This window comes from Kogia breviceps, chromosome 1 (genome assembly GCF_026419965.1).
Source record: "Kogia breviceps isolate mKogBre1 chromosome 1, mKogBre1 haplotype 1, whole genome shotgun sequence".
Lineage (NCBI taxonomy): Eukaryota > Metazoa > Chordata > Mammalia > Artiodactyla > Physeteridae > Kogia > Kogia breviceps.
Window position 1 is genome coordinate 113,774,993 of NC_081310.1, and position 19,222 is coordinate 113,794,214.

The 19,222-nt window shown below is 37.8% G+C and overlaps 2 protein-coding genes across 7 annotated transcripts in view; both read right to left on the reverse strand.

Moving 5' to 3' along the window:
- CLCC1 (chloride channel CLIC like 1) overlaps nucleotides 1-3,268 on the reverse strand; it is a 34,173-nt gene extending 30,905 nt beyond the window's left edge. For 2 of the 6 annotated variants that reach the window (XM_067041201.1, XM_059078658.2), the window contains exon 1: nucleotides 3,129-3,251. The gene's annotated coding sequence lies outside the window, so the exon portion shown is untranslated. Of the gene's footprint in view, nucleotides 1-3,128 lie in introns of all 6 variants that reach the window. The other 4 variants (XM_067041215.1, XM_067041218.1, XM_059078653.2 and 1 more) reach the window with 4 other exon arrangements.
- A 3,888-nt stretch (nucleotides 3,269-7,156) lies between these two features.
- WDR47 (WD repeat domain 47) overlaps nucleotides 7,157-19,222 on the reverse strand; it is a 57,819-nt gene continuing 45,753 nt past the window's right edge. Inside the window, exons 10-15 of the mRNA XM_059078581.2 lie at nucleotides 17,426-17,583; nucleotides 13,918-14,087; nucleotides 12,976-13,146; nucleotides 12,160-12,291; nucleotides 9,336-9,554; nucleotides 7,157-7,624 (exon numbers count right to left, since the gene is read on the reverse strand). Of these exons, the coding sequence (XP_058934564.1) occupies nucleotides 7,482-7,624; nucleotides 9,336-9,554; nucleotides 12,160-12,291; nucleotides 12,976-13,146; nucleotides 13,918-14,087; nucleotides 17,426-17,583 (993 nt within the window). The 3' untranslated portion in view covers nucleotides 7,157-7,481. The remainder of the gene's footprint in view (nucleotides 7,625-9,335; nucleotides 9,555-12,159; nucleotides 12,292-12,975; nucleotides 13,147-13,917; nucleotides 14,088-17,425; nucleotides 17,584-19,222) is intronic.

Below are 19,222 nucleotides of genomic sequence, written 5' to 3' on the forward strand. Positions count from 1 at the left end.
GAACTGTGAGAAAATTAATTTCTGTTGTCTAAGCTGCCCAGTCTGTGGTACTTTATCAAGGTAGCCCTAGCAAACTGATACAAATTTCTTTAGACATAAAAAAAAACTAATAAAGTCTACAACCCACAGACTCCTGATATGTTAAAGAAGTTTAACCTCAATGAGGAAAGGCGTGAATAAAAGAAGCAACAACGAGCATGGGAACTGATCAAGCATATTGATAAATTTAGTAAACAACTGATAGTTTTTTTAAAAAACCTAACTTTCTATGTTTAAAAATGTAAAGCCAAAATACTAGATAACAATAATGATGGGAAAGGCATGCTAAAATCCCTGTCACGCTCCAGAGATGCTTAGAAATACTGTGTAACTGTATACTTTGCTGGGGGAAAAAAAAAGAGTTAAGCTAACGAATAAAGCCTTGAGAAGACCCAAATACAAAAGAAGAGAGTAAATACTAATGAGAGTAATAGAACGCAAGCTAAAAACATGCAAAGTGTTTTATGCAAGAGGGGCTTAATTTGAAGAAGGAGGTAATAGTCAACTATATTAAATACTTCAGAGAAACTGAGAAAAATAAAGTTTGAAAAAAAGCCATTGGATTGGTTAATTAGTTGGTCATCTGTGAACTGACTTTCACAGAATGACAGGGAGAAGCCTAATTCTAAGCAGTTAAGAACTAAGAAGGTGAATAGAGAACAGACTTGTGGTTGCCAAGGGGGAGGGGTTGGGGGAGGGATGGAATGGGATGGTGGGGTTAGCAGATGTAAGCTATTATACATGGAATGGATAAACACCAAGGTCCTACTCTACAGCACAGAGAACTGTATTCAGTATCCTATGACAAACCATGACGGTAAAGAATATAAAAAAAGAATGTATATATATGTATAACTGAATCACTCTGCTGTACAGCAGAAATTAACACAACATTGTAAATAAACTATACTTAAATGAAAAAAAAAAAAAAAAGAACTAAGGAATTCCCTGGCGGTCTGGTGGTTAGGACTCCGCACTTTTTTCACTGTGTAGGGCCAGGTTCAATCCCCAGTCAGGAACTAAGATCCTGTAAGCCGCATGGCATGGCCAAAAAAAAAAAAAAAAGAACTAAATAGGTGACAAGGGGAGTGTCTGAACTGAGCAGAGACTAGGAAAAGAAAAGATGGCAGTGTCTAAAATCAAGGTTACAGTTAAGGTTTTTCATAGGCAACAAGGTTTTACATGACTTCATCAACAGAAATGAATGAGGAAGGATGGAAATAAAGGTTCTAAAGCAAAAAGAAGAGTAGCTCAAAGTTCACATTACTGTTTGATATCAAGAGGATACTGAAAAAGTCCATTGGAAAGCCCAGAGTGTCCCTGTACATGCAGAAGCTGGGATGGAGAATGGAGATGTGGAAAAACAGCACTAAAGGGAGCATTCCACAAAGGGAGATGAATCAAAAGCCTGTCAAGCAGCTGAGTTTTGACTATGACCCCCACAAAGACATGCTATTGGCAACTATGCTACTTTCTCCAATAATGATCAGCAGATCCAGGGGTAGGGTTTAGCAATGCAGAAATGATGGAAGACCAGGAGGTGATGCAGAATAGTGAAATCAGCTGCAAAGTCAAGGCCTCCTGCCAAATCCCTGTGGTCACTGATTTCTCCTTGAGAAATCCTTCAGATAATCTCACACTTCCTCCAAACAAAGCCACATCTAAACCTGGTGGAGATCTTGTTAAGAAACAGATTCTGATTGAGTAAATCTGAGGTGGGGCTGAGATTCTGCATTTCTAACAAGCTCCTAGTGATGGCAGAGACACTGGCCCACAGACCACACTCTGAGTAGCAAAATGTTAAGGAAAAGTAACCATCCTATGTTGGTGTAATTCAGTGGTGGCACCTGTTATTCTACCAATTGTCAGTAATAGTCTCTCTCCCTTAGTTCTATTTTTTAATAACTTTTTCATCTGTGTCTTTGACACTAATAATGTCAAAATTATTATATAATAGTAACTAGTATTTGATTACTATGTGCAAAACCCTGTTACGTGCATTCATTCATTTAATCCTCACAAGAACTCTTAGAAGTAGTACTATTATTATTTTCATTTTATAGATTAAAAAAACAAGTAACTTGCCCAAGGCCACTCAGCTATTAGGTGGTCAAACCCAGACTGGCTCTACCTAAAACTGCCTCTCCAGGGCAAGATGCTAGTGGCCCTGTGGGGCTATTCTGAGAAGATAGAGAGAAGGAACTGTGGGATCCCCACCTCCACAAAGCAGGAAATACGGAGAGTGGGCTTTTACAGGAGTTACTAGACTGGAGAGCTACCCACAAAGACAGAGATCTCCAAGAAGACTGCCAGCCACTGAGTGGAAATCGGCACAAAGGAGACACATCTGATTTCAATGAATTTACACGTGAAATGAGTAAGACAAAGCTAACTTGATTACAGTCAACTTCTGTATTAACCTAGGAGTGGCCTGGCATAAAAGTCAGGGTCTTGCATTAGTTCGTGTGCGTTTGTGTTGTTTCCTGGAACCGTGGTTATCAAACTTAAGAATATGCATTTCTAACGGTTCCTCGATGACTACGATGATGATGCCAGTAATGGTGATAAGCTAGTCTGGGGACCACACCTTCAAAACCACCATCATAGTGAAAATCGTCATTGTTTTTCACTACCCACTCATAAACATGCATCTCTAACTTTTAACATACAAATTAATTTGGAGTTTTTGAAAACAACTACAACCAAATCCGAGCCATTCTGCTGACAGTATTTGTTCAGATTGTACCTAAAGTTTTCAGAGATAACTGAAGCCAACTAAGTCAACGTTCGCTCGCGTCTCGCTTTGCCCTTCTTGCCCCTTTTCCCTAGGCCGCTCTCTGAACGGCGTAAATTAAGAGCAACCGCGTGGCACCCAGAGTTAAGACCGCCAACTGGCCGGGGAAATAAGGGGGCAGGTTTCTCGCTCATCCCGGTCTGCGCCGCGCTCCGAACTACCCGCAGGCCCGGGCGAGCTCGGCCCCCGCCCGGAGAGAGGTCCCGGCCTCCCCTGCGTCGCCGCCCGCGGGACCCACCCAGTCCGAACCGCAGCCTCGCCCGCCACACAAACACACCCGACCGGGAGGACTCACGTCTCTGGTCGCCAGCCTACCTCTCCGGGAAGACAAACACCTAGCCGAGGCTGGAGAAGATGGCGAGCCGCCCCACGAGCCGCCGAGCACTCCAGCAGAGTCCTACCTCTAGCTCGTCCTCATCGACTCGCTCGGCCGGCAGCTGTACGTCCTTCCCGGGTGCGCAGCTGATTGGCCCGCCGAGGGGGCGGGGCCGGCCCCCGTAGGCTTGTTTTTAGGCCAGAGATTTTTTTTTACCCTCGTCAACCGAACTCTGCAAGTGAAGGCTTACGTGGAAGCCAAATATATAAAACGGATACGAAGCGTATTTTCTTAGTATCGATTTATTTTATAAGTTCTCGAATGTGTAACATTTGCAGTAAAATCGGGAATCTGTTTTGAGTATAATTTTTTAAATGGGACATAATGAATGACAAACAGTAGTTCTAAAGTATTCGGTACTGGGGAGGAGTCGGGGAGTGCATGCTATGTGGTAGTTGGAAATAGTTAAGTTTTCTTTTGATTTTATCCCTTACTGGCGTTGCAAGCTCAGAAGAATTCACCAAAGAGGAAATAATGAGTTTTACACACTTGGAAGAAATGAGAGGTGTACCTAAAAGTTATTGGCAGCAAGTTTAAAAGTGAGTTAAAATTTGGTGTATCATATAGTACACTTGAGTGTGCGTGTTGCTTATCACAATATTTTAAAATTAAAATACACCGGACAGGGACTTCCCTGATGGTCCAGTGGGTAAGACTCCGTGCTCCCAATGCAGGGGGGCCAGATTGGATCTCTGGTCGGGGAACTAGATCCGGCATGCGTGCTGCAACTTAGAGTCAGCATGCTGCAACTAAGAAAGTCTGCAGGCCATAGCTAAAAGATCCCGCCTGCCACAACTAAGATCCAGAGCAACCAAAATAAATAAATAAATATTTTTTAAAAAATACACCTGGTGTTCTCCCTGGTAGCACAGTGGTTGAGAGTCCACCTGCCGATGCAGGGGACACGGGTTCGTGCCCTAGTCCGGGAAGATCCCACATGCCGTGGAGCGGCTGGGCCCGTAAGCCATGGCTGCTGAGCCTGCGCTTCCAGAGCCTGTGCTCCGCAATGGGAGAGGCCACAACAGTGAGAGGCCCGCATACTGAAAAAAAAAAATACACCTGACATAAAATGTACAATCTTAACCATTTTTAAGTGTACAGATGTGTCATTAAGTATATTCATAGTTGTGCGACCATCAGCACCATCCATCTCCATGAATCTTTTCATCCTGCAAAACTGAAACTGTACACCTTAAACAATTCATCATTTCCTCCCTGCCCCCAGCCACCTGCAATCACCAAAGATACTTCGTAACTCTATTATAACTCTGACTGCTCTAGGTGGAATCATACAATATTTGTCTTTTTGTGACTGGCTTATTTCACTTAACATAATATCCTCAAGGATCATCCATGTTGTAACAGATCAAAATTTCCTTCCTTTTTAAAGGCTGAATAATATTCCATTGTATTGTATACCAGTTTATCCATTTATCTGTTGGACTCCAGTTTCTTGCACATTTTGGCTCTTGTGAGTAATGCGGCTATGAACATCAGTGTACAATATCTTTTCGCGACACTGATTTCAATTATTTTGAGCATATATACCTAGAAGTACAATTGCTGAATCAAACGGTAATTCTATTTTTAGCTTTTTGAGGGACCACCACACTGTTTTCCACAGCAGCTGCACCATTTTTCCCACCAACAATGCACAAGAGTTCCAATTTCTCCACATGCATGCCAACACTTAGTTCTTTTGATAGCAGCCATCCTATTGGGTGTGCAGTGGTTTTCAATTGCATTTCCCTAATGATTAGTGATATTGAGTATCTTTTCACGTGCTTATTGGCCACTTGTTTATCTTCTTTGGAGAAATGTCTATTCAAGTCCTTTGCCCATTTTTTAATCACTTTTTTTTTTGGTTGTTGTTGAGCTGTAGGAGTTCTTTATATATTCTGGATATCAATCCTTTATCAGACATGATTTGCAAGTATTTTCTCTTGATTTCATGGGTTGCCCTTTCACTGTTATGTCCTTTGGCTTATCACAATTTTTTCAAAAATAATTAAACATTAAAAAAATGAAACTTGGGGAATTCCCCGGCTGTCCAATGGTTAGGACTTGGCATTTTTCACTGCCGTGGCCCGGGTTCAATCCTTGGTCAGGGAACTAAGATCCTGAAAGCTGAGCAGCATGGCCAAAAAAATTAAAAATTAAATTAAAAATAAAATTATTTTTTAAAGTGAAATTTGAATCAGACTTCTGAAGCTTCTGCCAGGGAGAAGTCAAGAACTTCCACACCACCCTCCCATCCCCACTCTCCTTCCTTGAACCCCCAACAGAGGATTCAGAGACTTCAGTTCTCGTATTTTCTCTCTCACATGAACCTCCAAGAATCTATTCACCTCCATGCAGAAGACAATGTGGAGGCACAGGAAAAAGGACATATGTAACCAGACAGTTACTGAAATAAGATAATTTCTAGTGCTTATATCTAATGCACTGCAAAGTACAAATACCCAACATATGGGAGGATCTTAAAAGTTTTCTCCTTGACAGTGATGGAGGTAGAATACATAATTTTATGAACACTTTTTACCATGAAGTTGATCTGATCTACATCAAGAAATTACCCTTTTTTCTAGTTTTAAATTAACACTAATGGCCTGCTATAATATCTAAAATGTGTAAAACTAAGTATGAAAGTAAACTAAAGGAGACTGTGGCCTGTTTTTAGCAGAATTCCCTTCTGCATGCCTGAGAGGTAGGAAAACTGTACTACTGACTATCCACAAGCTAATCATATTTTATTTCTAAAGTACTCAATTCAACATATTTGTAGTCAGTTAGAATTTATATATTTTGCCCAGCTTTTATTAATTAACTTTTACAATATATTCAGTATATAAAGTTCTCTAGATAGTGAATAAAAGAGAAGACACACAGAAGTAAGACAGTTGCGAAGGATTAAAAAGTAAGTTACTATGAGAAATTTAAAAAGAAACTTAAGAAAGTGATTGTGGGGTTCATCCACTGGACCACACTACTGCCAAGTAAACTGGAAAAAACAACACTATAAACTGAAAACCACAGACACTGAAGAACAGGAAGAGTTTAAGGTGTCAAGAGGTCTTTATTGAAATAATAGCACAGTTACACTTCTATTAAATACCCTTTCCACTTGTATACAATAGATTAAAAATGCTTGCTACATACAGTACACAGACAGTTCAATAATTAGAACCAACTCAACTGCATATGAAATAAATAAAATAGGCTATTTAATAATTTAAAGTAAAATTACTGTACAATATGAAAATAAAGATACATAAATGTTAGGATCTACAATGCCACAGAAATAAAATCATTATTCTGCATTACACAAAACAGTGCAAGAAAAGAATCCGAATAAGCTTTTGGAGTGCAAAGTTTAAATTTTCCATTTTAAATTATCATGCAGACATAGCATTTCAAGCCATGCTAGTCTATGGCAAAGTTTTTAATTTTGAAAAGGAAAAATGCTAGCCGGTAAATTTACTGTACCATCAAGTGTTGCATCACATAATGCTGCTGCTCTGCCTACAGTACAGTTTAGAAGGGAGGTATCTTGTTGCATCCAAAAAATTGAAATTAACCAGTTTCTGAAGCAAACACATTTACCTTTTAAGCCTGAAACAAAATAATGTGACAAAAGAGTAATTCTATCCCTGGGTTTAAGAAAAAAGAAAAGGCCTCTACCACATAATGAACTAAGAAGCAGTTTTCCACCCATTTAAAAACTCCATAGTGATCCTTAGTTAAAACAACAATGTAACTCTGGGGAGACATATAAAATTCTGATCTCTAGCTGACAAGTGATACAATATCATGGGATTGTGAGAAAAGCAAAAGTAATTTCTGAATATCTATGTTTAATCTGTGTAGAACTTGGTTGCATTACATGTAATAATATGCTTAAAGTATAGTTCAGTTTCAATGTGTATATAAAACTCATTTAGGCGAAGACCAAGGAATGCATTTAATACTAAACTGTAAACACATCAGCCACCTTGACTTAGAGTGCACACTGACAACATAAGAGCTCTTCCGCAGACTTTGGCAACAAGACTACATACAGCAGGTCACAGCAGCACGAGCTCACATGGAAGACTGAAAGCACTGCAGAATAACACCACCCAACAGCTCCTATCACAGGGATACGTGGTAATAAGGGGCCTCCTCGTGCTAAGCCACCTTCCAGGTCAGTCTGCGTTCTTCAAATTTGTAATGTTCACAACTCAGTAGTCTTAAGTCTGTGCCCTCACTGCATAGACTGACATTGGCTGTACTCTATCCACTGTATGTCCAGAGGGTTACAGTTCTGTCTGCAGAGGACGACAGGAAGGAAAGATCCTGGGTGTGCCACCTGCACTGAATGACTTTGTCCTTGTGTTCCCCCACCACCATGATAGGAAGCTGTTTAGTGAGGTCTCCTAAATTAAAGAAAAGAGATTTGACTTACAGTACAAAATATGTATAGATTTCATAGACTTCCTATTACTTTAAGACATTACAGTATATAAAAGCCTAATACATTAATATAGTACATTGAAAGTTTAAACAGTTTAAATTACTGAAGACTTAATTATGTGAGCAGTATTTGGTAACATATACACAGCAACATGACATGGCTGCCATTCTCTCCTTGAAACTCTCTCCCCTTGATAGCTCCCTGACTTCAATGCCACTACACCTCAGCCTCCTTTGATGTTTGTCCTCTTCTTCCTGAGTTAAAGTTTGGTGAATCCCAACAGTCGGCCTTCAAATTTCTTGTTCCCTTTATACCTCATCTCCTATGAAATTTCACCTAGTACCATACTACTTAAGATTCATGCACATTTCATCTCCAACCTTGACTTCTCACCTGAGCTCGACTAGTAGACAAACAGCTATTTGACATCTCACTTGACTGCCTTCACAGTCATCTTAAGTATAACTTGTTTAAAACAAACTCTTGATTTTCTTGCCTAAACCTGTTCCTCTCCCTACCTGTATTCCTCATCTCAATGGTACCACCTGATTGCTCATGCCAAAAACCTAGGAATCAGCACTGATTCCTTTTTCCCTCACTCCCCAAACTTTACAGAAACAAACTAAAATACATCCATAATTCAGTCACTTCTTACTACCTCCACCTTTACAACCCTAGTCCAAGCCACCATCATCTTCCACCTGAATTGGTCCAATTGACTCCTTGCAGATATTTATACTTACACATTCTCCCTATAATTCAAAATTATTTTTAAAATTGTCAGACCATATCACTCCCTATTTTAAATCTTCCAAAGGATTCCTATTATGCTTTTTAAAATGCCTACAAAACCCTGCCTCTGATTTATTCTCGTGCCTCTCCCTACCTCGGTTCACTAAGTTCCAGCCACACTGGTTTCTTGCAGTGTCATGAGCAAGCCAAATCCACTCCTGCCTCAGCACCTTGACCATGCTATGGTCTGTTCCTAGGGTCCTGGCACAGCTTGTTCTTCTCACCAGGTCTCTGTGCAAATGGTACCTCCCTGGTGAGACCTACTCTAGCCTGCCCAGCAGTCTTCCCCTAGCCACCCTATCACTCTCTCCTGCCTTGCTAATGGTTTAACAGCACGTGCCAATCGTTTAACAGCACTTGCCAATACCTAAAATTACACTGTTTACTGGTTTGCTTTTTATTGACCTCTAAAATGTAAGCTCCATCAGGAAGAAAGTTACCTGTCTTATTCATCTCTGTCTGTCCCTAGTTGGTACAAAGTAAATATTTGCTTAATGTATGTTTAAAAACAAAACTAGATACTGAAGATATAATTATACAGATTATACACTATGTTATTTTAAAGTAGCAGCAGGAGTATTGATACATATATGTATATTTTAACATCTACCATCATTGAACTAAAAATGATTCAGTATAAAAAATGTTGATTCTTTTAAATATTTTAAATACTATTTAACAATAAAAATAAGACTATTTGCTCAATTTAATAATTTGTTACAATTATTCTCAATATATTTACCAAGTAATTTGCTCAGCAGAAGCTATAAAACTAAAAGTAGAAAATGTTGTATAGTCAATCACACTAGATTAACATAAAAGAAAGATTCCAAATAGAATAGGAAAGACTGAAAAAAAGGAAAGAGGTCAATTTCCATCACCTTGTAGGTCTGTCACCTTTATTTTCATATCATAGGATCCTGTTAGCAAGTAGTGAGCTCCAGGAGAGAATCGAACAGAGCGAACATCACTGGAATGAGGGTGGTAACTTTGTACCATTCTTCCTCCTCTTATGTCATATAACATGCAGCTGGAATCTTCTTGTCCTGTGGCTAAGAGACGGCCACTGGGATCTACAGCTACAGATGCCACTGCACTGCCTGTATAGCAGGAGGAATGGAAGGTTCGATATGCAAAAATCAGTATAGCTAAACTACAACAGCTACTTATGTTCACTGAACCATACACTAAAGATTTAATGTAGCTTATCAATACTGTTCAGTTATGGAAAAATACAAACTGTCAACCAATAAATACTTGCATCCTTTTTTTAGAGGATATATGAAGCAAGATTCTGTGAGATATGAGAAAGCTCTTTTTTTTTGTTCTTTGGTAGAACCCCCTGGAGCAGCATTACCTATAGTGCAATAGATGAGCCACTTTTCCTAATGCAATGTTTCCACTACTGGGTAAGTGTCCAGAAATTCTCCCATACCCAGCTCAGAGTCTAGTTGGGAGAACAAAAGATTAAATAACAAAATATGTTTTAGGACACAGTGTGGGAAATATCTCTAAGCAACACATGATTAACCGCCAACAGGAACTGAACAAAATATAAGCTCTGAGTATACAGGTTGGACCCTTGACTCTAGGCCACAGAATAATGCCTCCATGGGGGTGCAAACTGGTTCTCAGAGGACAAAAAAATCCCAAATATTAACAATGGTTTGTAGCCCTTCGAAGTTCAGCCCTACCAAACCAAAATCTCATTCCTTAGTATTTAATTTATTTTGTTAGGAAAAAATTTAATTTTGTTTTTCTCCTTAAGGAAAGCAATAATGAAAATAAGGTTGAAGAGCACTACTCTAGACCAAAGTGGCCTGCGAAGAGTTAACAGAAAACAGGGACATAAGTTAGATCTTGAAGAATAGTAAACAGTATAAATAAGAGAGAATGTGTTTACATGTATTACACATATGTGTAATTAGAAATAATCCTTGCTTGAATTTTTGATAGAGAAAAGAAGAGGCTATCAGGAGGAATTACATGAGAAAATGTTTAAAGGAAAGGAATAAAAATGTTTAAGGATAGGTAGCTTAGTTTGACTGCAGTTACTTGCTTTCACAAGTTAACATAAAAGGTAGCTTGTAGCTGAGAGCTGAGACATAAGGGCAGGTTAGGACCAGACTGTCAAGCATCTTGAAAGCCAAACTGCAGAGTGTGAGCTTGTTCCTGTACACAGCCCAACATCACTGCAGGTTTCTACGCAAGAGATTTACATGATCCAAGGAGTGCTCTGGAAAGATTAATCTATGTGAAAATGTGTATCAAATTAAAATTGACAGACTATAGAAGGGAAACCACTGGAAGACAAGATAGAATAGTAGAATAAGGAGAGAATAAGGGCCTGAGTGATGACATGTAGACAGATTTCAGGAAAAAATTGAATAAAGAATCAACAGTCTTGTCAATTAACTGCCTGGATGGGGGCAAAAAAATAAGTGAAAAATGAGCCCCAGATTTCAAATCTATGTGCACAAGGAAATAAGAGAACCATTATCAAACACAGAGAAAATGGGAATCAGAGCAGATTTCCAGGGGAAATATAATGAGTTTAGCTTTACAAGTGCAAAGTTTATGGTGCCAACAGAAATCTAGGTTCATTTATCCAACAAAGTTATTTGATCACTACTCCCTTGAGCCAGGCACTATGGTAGATATTAAATCTACTCAGAGAAATATAACAGATATGACTGCTGCCTTTGTGAAACTTAAAATCTACTGAAGCAGACCAGAAATAAACACACAAATATATAACTTTAAATAGTGATAAGAGGTATAAAGGAGATAAACAAGTTTGAAGATAGAAAATAATGGTAAGGTCCCAATTCAGGCAAAGAAGACCTTTCTGGCAATGTGCTAGTAAAGCTAAGACCAAACATGAGAGGACCTGACCATGAGCAGACAAGTGGAAGAACATATCTGGTTTGATTCAAAGTATAGAAAAAGGTCCATGAAAGTTGAGAGAATAGATAAAGCATTACAAAGAAAACAAAAAAATTAAGAATATAAGACAGGTCTTTTCACTTGGAATAGTACCACAGAACTGCTATTAAAAAGTACAAAGGCAGAAAAGGGACTCTAAAATAAAGACAATGGCAGAATACTGTCACTTTTAGATACCAGTATTTTAAAAGGTGACATAACACAAAGAGCAGTAGCCTCAGTTTACACGGAGCAATCCATGTTAAATTTAAAAAGTGAGGCACATGTCATATGCTACCATTTGTGTCTGTGTATATGTGTGTTTAAAGGAGAAGGGAGATTATGATATACAAACTTTTTGCTTATATACTTACAGAATATTCCTAGAAGAATAAATAAGAAACTGGTCCCTTAGGGAAAGACACCAAGAAACAGGAGTGGGAAGAAAATGTTTTACACCCTTTTGCTCAATATTTGCCATGTGTATGCAATTAAAAAATGTTTTTTTTAAAGGTCTGAGTTCTAAAACGACCCTGATAACAGAATAATTAGGGCATGATACTTAATCTCCTTGGGCCTTGGTTTCCTTAGCTGAATATTATTTTTACAAATAAAGTAACAGATGAAAGCATTTTGTAAGAATTTAAGGTAATCAATAAAATGCCAAGTAGTTCATTTCTACTGCTCCCATTTTTTTTTAACATGTTTTTCAGGGGAGAAGAAGTAAGTGCAATCTATAAAGTTTCTTTCTCATATAAATTTAATTCCAAAAAAACCTACCAGTTCCATGGAATGTTGTGCCAACAACGCGAACACAGCTTGGTACACGGAGATCCCAGAACCTAACAGTCTTATCTTGGGAACCAGACGCAATCATCCAGCCACTCCAAGTGTAAAGCGCTAAAATATGCCCTATAAAAGATCATATAATCAGTTATTACTGTGGAACAGTATTTTTCTGTAACACATTCAAAGCTAAGTACTCCTTATTGTTGAGCACGTCTAGTCTAGTTAATCAAATATACTGTGTGGCAGGGATTTTCCATATATATCAAATATATTGGCAATTTTCAAAAAATTAAATTCAGTAAAAGGCACATCAAAACCATGCTGTATAAACTTAACCTTTTTTGGTGAGTCAAATATTTCAGGACATCATAATTAGTACTGAAAAAAATATTATCATTTGAAATTAGGGCAAATTTTCCAAAGAGGAAGCACAGGATTGTGGGATTAGATCACCAGCTTTGGAAGGGACAGACCTGTTCTGCCATGTTTGGCAGTAAGATAATGAGCAAGTCATTTTGCCTTTTCAAGTTTTGCCTTTTCCACGTATAAGATGGAGATAGAACTTCTGGCCTTATAAGGCTGTTGTAAGGATTAAATTAAGGAATTATGTGTATAAGTAAAGGAAAATGTTAGCTATCATTACTGTGTTCTTATCCAAAGTTCACAATTTAGATTTTTGAAATAAAAATTTTCTGTCCTGAAGAAATCCTTTTGATGCAATATACCCCCATTAATGAAAATGCGGAGGGGGGAAAAAGCATGGGATGAACAAAAAGAAGAGTAGCATCTGAGACTGATATCACATACCGGTATGCCCACTCAGAGCATGGAGGCCCTGTCCTCTTTGACAATCGGTTGTATAAATGTTACAGTCCCCTGCTCCAGCACTTATCAAAATAGCTCCACCACTTTCTGGGCCTTCCATAAATGCCAAGTCTCTAATTGTCCCATCATGCATACTAAATTCCAGATCCGGTCCTGAAACAGCAATAAGAATTTTAAAAAAAGACGCTGCTCAACTTACTGTGATAATCTGAGATTGCTAAACTGCCTCCAAACGGACCAAAAGTAGTAGAACGGTAGAATGGTATGGTTTATATTTTCATTTTGGAATTGATATAATAATCAATTTCACTTTACTGAGTAAAAAACTTCAAGAAATCAAAATACCAACTAGGTTATCATCATCACTAAAACAGAGCTATATGTAGTCACCTTCTTGGCTTTTATCCCAAAGAAAATGAAAGAAAAAACAGATACTCTCTGGAAAATATTCACTAATACAATTCTAGAAGTTATTTTTCTGATGACAATAATTTTCTGAGGATTAGACACCACCTGGCCACCTTGTAAGAACTGATTAAAAAAGAATAATGCGGGCTTCCCTGGTGGCGCAGTGGTTGAGAGTCCACCTGCCGATGCAGGGGACGTGGGTTCGTGCCCCGGTCCGGGAAGGTCCCACGTGCCACAGAGCGGCTGGGCCAGTGAGCCATGACCGCTGAGCCTGCGCGTCCGGAGCCTGTGCTCCGCAACGGGAGAGGCCACAGCAGTGAGAGGCCCGCGTACCACAAAAAAAAAAAAAGTAAAAAAGAATAATGCCTCATGAATGCAAGCAATTAGAATGTAAAAAAATTCTTAATGGTATATTCTTAGATTTTACTAAAAACAATACAGAGCTATATCAGAGACACACATGGGGAAACATAAAGAACACACTGGCAAGCTACTGCTTACATACTCGGCCCCTACCTGTTGCATTACAAGTCTCTGCATTGAAGGGCAGCACTTTGACGTATTTGTCATTTGATCCTGTCGCTAATAACTGTCCACAAGGACTCCAGGCCACACAGTAAATGGATCCTTTGTGATGTTTATTCCTTTTAAAACGTACCACTGGCTGCTTAGGGATGTCATGTGCACTAGAAAGAAAAATCGCAAAAAGATATTTCAATTTCTTGCTTACTAAGGTTAATGAATGTGAAGTGAATGTGAAGTTCTGCATTATGGTTGTTCTTGAGGGAGGGAGCAAAAAAAGTATCAGACAATATGTTAACAACAATTTTCAAGCTCTTAGATGAAATAAATTTAAAGCATATTTAAAATCCAAAAGTAAAATTATTAACTATTATTATACTAATCTTAAGTCTTATTTCAGACCACATAGGGAAGAGGATATTTTTAAGTCTTCATTTCACATATTTTCATATATTTTTTAATTCCCAAAAGAATTTTAAAAAGAGCTAATGATGCTTCTAATTCAAAAAGTTCAATAAACATTTATTAAACATATAATATGAGCAATTGCCTGGGGCTAGGGGAAGGCAAAGGATAGAGAAAAGGACAGAGAAAAAATACAAGCGGCAAGAGCTCTGTCCTGAGTTTAATATCTGGCAGGGGTAGATGTTTCATGACTACCCACATACAGTAAAGCAAGTATAAACATTATAGTCCAATACAAGGTACTAGGCCTTAAAGGACAAGGAGAATTATTACAGAAAAAGATGAAGGCAGGAAAACTGCTTCAGTGAAGATAAAATATAGTGGGGAGACCAGCCCAGCATGCAGCATGGCAAGAAGTCTGTGGGACTGGCGGGGAGAAGCCTGGGGCATTCCAGAGACTGAGTGGGACAGACATGATCGGTGAGGAGCAGCAAGCACAGCTGGGGAAGGTCCTAAATGCCATGCTCCTCGATAGCTTGGCCTTTAATGGGAGTCTAACAGTGGTTTAGTGGAGTAGCAGCATCTTATCTGTACTTTAAAACATAGACTAAATATTAAGATACTATAGGTATAATGATAACATCAAGTCTATGTAAGAAAATGTACATGTTTCTGGAGATTCATCCTTAAGGGTGAAATGACATATCTAGGATTAAAATACCTTAAAATACTTTAGTAAACAAAAAGGATGAAGAAATGTGACAAAAATCTTGACAAATGCATTTCAGTGTACTAATCTCTACTTCTGTGTATGCTTAAAATTTTCATAATTAAGAAATTTTTAAAAAACAATAATATTGATAAATCTTCAACACTTACAAGGTGCTTAATAGTGATAGAGAAAATAAATCAGATCAAGATTCTCTTTTCAGCTGCACATCCAGTTCATTGCCAGGGCCAACCAATTCTTTCTTTAAATGGATTTTACCTCCATCCATTTTCCACTGCCATCACACCAGCCACTGACAACAGCCTCCTACCTTTCTCCTAGCATCTAATCTTATTGCCATCTGACCCAGAGTTTATATCACAATACTGTTCTGCTGAAAACTTTCAGCAGCTTCCCACTGCACTCACCATAAAATCCAAAATGGATACAAAACTGCATAATTTAGTTCACATCTATCTCTATAGCCTCATCACACTACAGCTCACAATACTCCAGCCGATCTGAACTTGTTTTGGTTCCTTAAAAAGCCAAGCTCTTTCTCACTTCATGTTCCCTCTAATTACTATCTTCTCCCTTCTCTTCACATGGCTAGGTTCTACTCACCCTCAGATCTCAGCTTTAACACCTCTTCTTCAAAGAGGTCCTACTCTGACTCCCCAGTTCCCTCATCTCCCATTTTACTATGTTACAGCACCTTGTTGTACTTTCTCTTCATAGCACCTACCACAATGTATATAATTACATTTATTAGTGTGCCTATCTCCATAATATCCATCTTCTCCACTAAAACAGACGTTCCCTAGGTCAGCGAACATGTTTGTTTTACTCACAACTATCTCCAAAGCCTAGCACATAGAAGGAGCGCAAAATATATTTGTTAAATAAATGAATTTATTTTCATAAAAATCAGTTTCTTCAAGGGAGTCTATGAAACATCTGTGCCAGCATGAGAAATACAAAAGAGGAAAGTCAATTTAAGATCAGATTAACCTTAAATATACAAAGTCTTTGGCTCTGCCTACATAAGTGTTGCTCTTTTCCATGCCCTGATCTGGAATTCTGCCTAGTGTCTCTCATATAATCCTACTTAACTAACACAATGAGCACCAATAAATTATATTACTATCATCTAACATGATCCCTATTCCCCTTCCCAACCTTTAAATGCTACTGCAGTCCAAAAGCCTAAATTTCTAGTTTCAGATACAGAGATATACCAAAAAATGCAAATAAATAAATAATCTCGCCCCTCTGTTCTCCAAACTGGCATTATAATAAAAAAGCCTAAGGGTTGTAAAAAGTTTCCAAAACATATTATGACATGTACTGCTTTTTATTTTTAAAGATGTGTAGCTTGTTTTGTTTGAGTGTTTTTGTCTACTGGTGTGAAAACTATTCCATTTGTGGCCATTTCTCTAACCACAAAATCTGCCAAATAGTTCTTGATCTTTATAACGCCTATTTATTTTGCTAGTAAAAGCCTTGACAAATAAATTGACAAAAAGAGTTAAAATTCGGTTTTCTGAGAGATTATATCTAAGGAATATGCTTTCTCAGTAACTTTAAAGAATTAGTTGTACACCTAATACATAAGGTCATGTGCCTGTTTTTTTTGCGACATATGCCTTTAAAGATATATCTCTTTTTTTTTTTTTTTTTGCGGTATGCGGGCCTCTCACTGTTGTGGCCTCTCCTGTTGGGGAGCACAGGCTCCGGACGCACAGGCCTAGCGGCCATGGCTCACGGGCCTAGTTGCTCCGCGGCATGTGGGATCTTCCCGGACCAGGGCACGAACCCGTGTCTCCTGCATCGGCAGGCGGACTCTCAACCACTGCGCCACCAGGGAAGCCCAAAGATATATCTCTTATTTTCAAATCCCATAATCTGTTAAAACAAGAGACTAAAATCATAATTAGGTTGACCGAATGAAAACTGAATCTTTCTAGGTCAAAATGGTCAAATATCAGCAATTTCATATAGTTCAACCTAATACTTCTTTGAAGTTATTAGTGTAAGACATTTTAAATTTTCTCCAAGTCTATAACCAGCAATACTTTGTCTTTATGTAATTAAGCTAGAAGGATCTTGCAGATTTTTTAAAAAATTAACAAAAACCATGTAAATAAAGAAAACTAGACTATTGAGTGAACAATGGCCTAATAAAAACATTTTATGAAAAACAACTTATAAATTTAATTGATGATTCTTATGTATATTTCCTAAGTATTGAAAACAAAAATGTAAAAGCTTAATAAAAGGAAAAGAAATAAAAATTAAACACTACTGAAAGGCAATTCTTAAAAAAGGGACCATACGGCTAAATTAAAAACTAAAGTAAGAATGGCACAATAAATCATCTGTCCTTACCTTGGATCAATTACTTCTGGATAGGCACATACTCTCAGAGTTTTTGAATTTGAACCGACAGCATACAGACCACCACCTGGATGAAAAGCCACTGCTCTAACAGCCTGTGTGTCTTCTAGGGTATTAATACAAACAAACTGCTTTTTTGATTTGTCGTCCTATGGAAAGAATGAATATGAAAGTCATTCTATTTAAAAATGAATTTAAAAGAATTTGTCTTTATCTCATTTTAAATTCATCTGAACTGTATTATTCACTTCATCACTTTAATGTTCATAATCTACAATCATACATTCTTTTGAATGGCAAATCCAAATTAAGCCCAATTTTTCTATTTTTGCTACTCATTGCTAAACTAAGCTCACATAGATCACAGACATTCAAGTTTTTCTTCGCTTACTATGACAAAATATAAGAATATGCATTCCCATATTAAGTTCTCTTTAACTGTCAAGGAAAAAAATAGCCCACATGTATAGTTCTTACAAAAACAGAAAACTGTTCATGTTTCTAAAAGTAGGAAATATAAAACACTATTATTTAATCATTTTAGGGTTAAAAAAAAGTTTGCCATTATCTCCAGCAATGAATACTTTAATATTTCAAACTCAAATTGTAAAATACCCTTTTAAAACTGTAAAAATGATTTTAATCAGAACATTTAATTTCAGCCTCATTTCTATTTTAAACTGTCAACCTGTCTGTCCACAGCCCTCTTCTGAGGAAGGCAAGTTGAAACAGCTCTGTATAAAAGCTTTGGTGACTGCTATTATTGGTATCATTTGAAACCACCCTGCTACCCTGACCAGGACTGGACCCTGGACCCGGAACAGAGCTCTCCAGGCTGGGTGTGGTGCACAGACCCAACCAAATTCTGTCTTTGCGTATGTACTTGACATTCATACGTTCCAAAGGCAAATCACTTCAGCTCTGGTTGTATGCTGAGAGCTCTAGAATCCATAGTGATTATATCAATGAAGAGACTATGCATCTCCCTACCCAAACTTTCATGTATTCAGCATTACATCCTCATGGGGGAGTAGGAGTTAAACCTAATATATTACATTCTGTTTGTGTTATGTAACTGAATTGAATTCTTGTATTATTCATATCAATTTATTTGACTAGAAATACTACATTTTCCATTAATCCATATACAAGAAAGGTGACCATTTACCAAATGAATAGCATGGGTAGATAAGAGAAAAATGGAGGAGAATGACTAATTGATTAAATGGCCAATAGCACATTAATAATAATTACTAAGGGTTGCTTTACAGCAGAAGTGGCAGAGCCAAAATTAACTTTACCTGTTCTTCTCCAGTGTATTTAAATTTTTTTTAATTGGTTGCCATTGAAAAAATAGATTTCACATAAAAATCTAACTTTCTAGCTTTTCTTGAAAATCAAAAGAACTAAAAACACTAGGCCAGCATATTTCTTTGTGCAAGGGACAAATATTCACAAAAATAGTCAACTTTATTCATTTATGTTACCTGTTTGGCCCCATAAGCATCTGAAATAATTACTGTTTATGGGGTTAAAATTTGAACTAGAGAAAATAAGATAGAGTGAAGGTGTATACTGGTTAGGGAAGGATATCTGGTTCCAAAGCAAAAAACAAATGCATTGATGAGAAGTCCAAAGGAGTAAAGATATAATAATACCTTAACTAATTAACCACAGGGTTCAGAGAGTAGTGACACAGCCCTACCTCATGCGCCAAGATCACCACTGGACAATTAATATGAATACTCTCAAAATGTGATTTCTCAGGCAACCCCTTCACTTCACTCA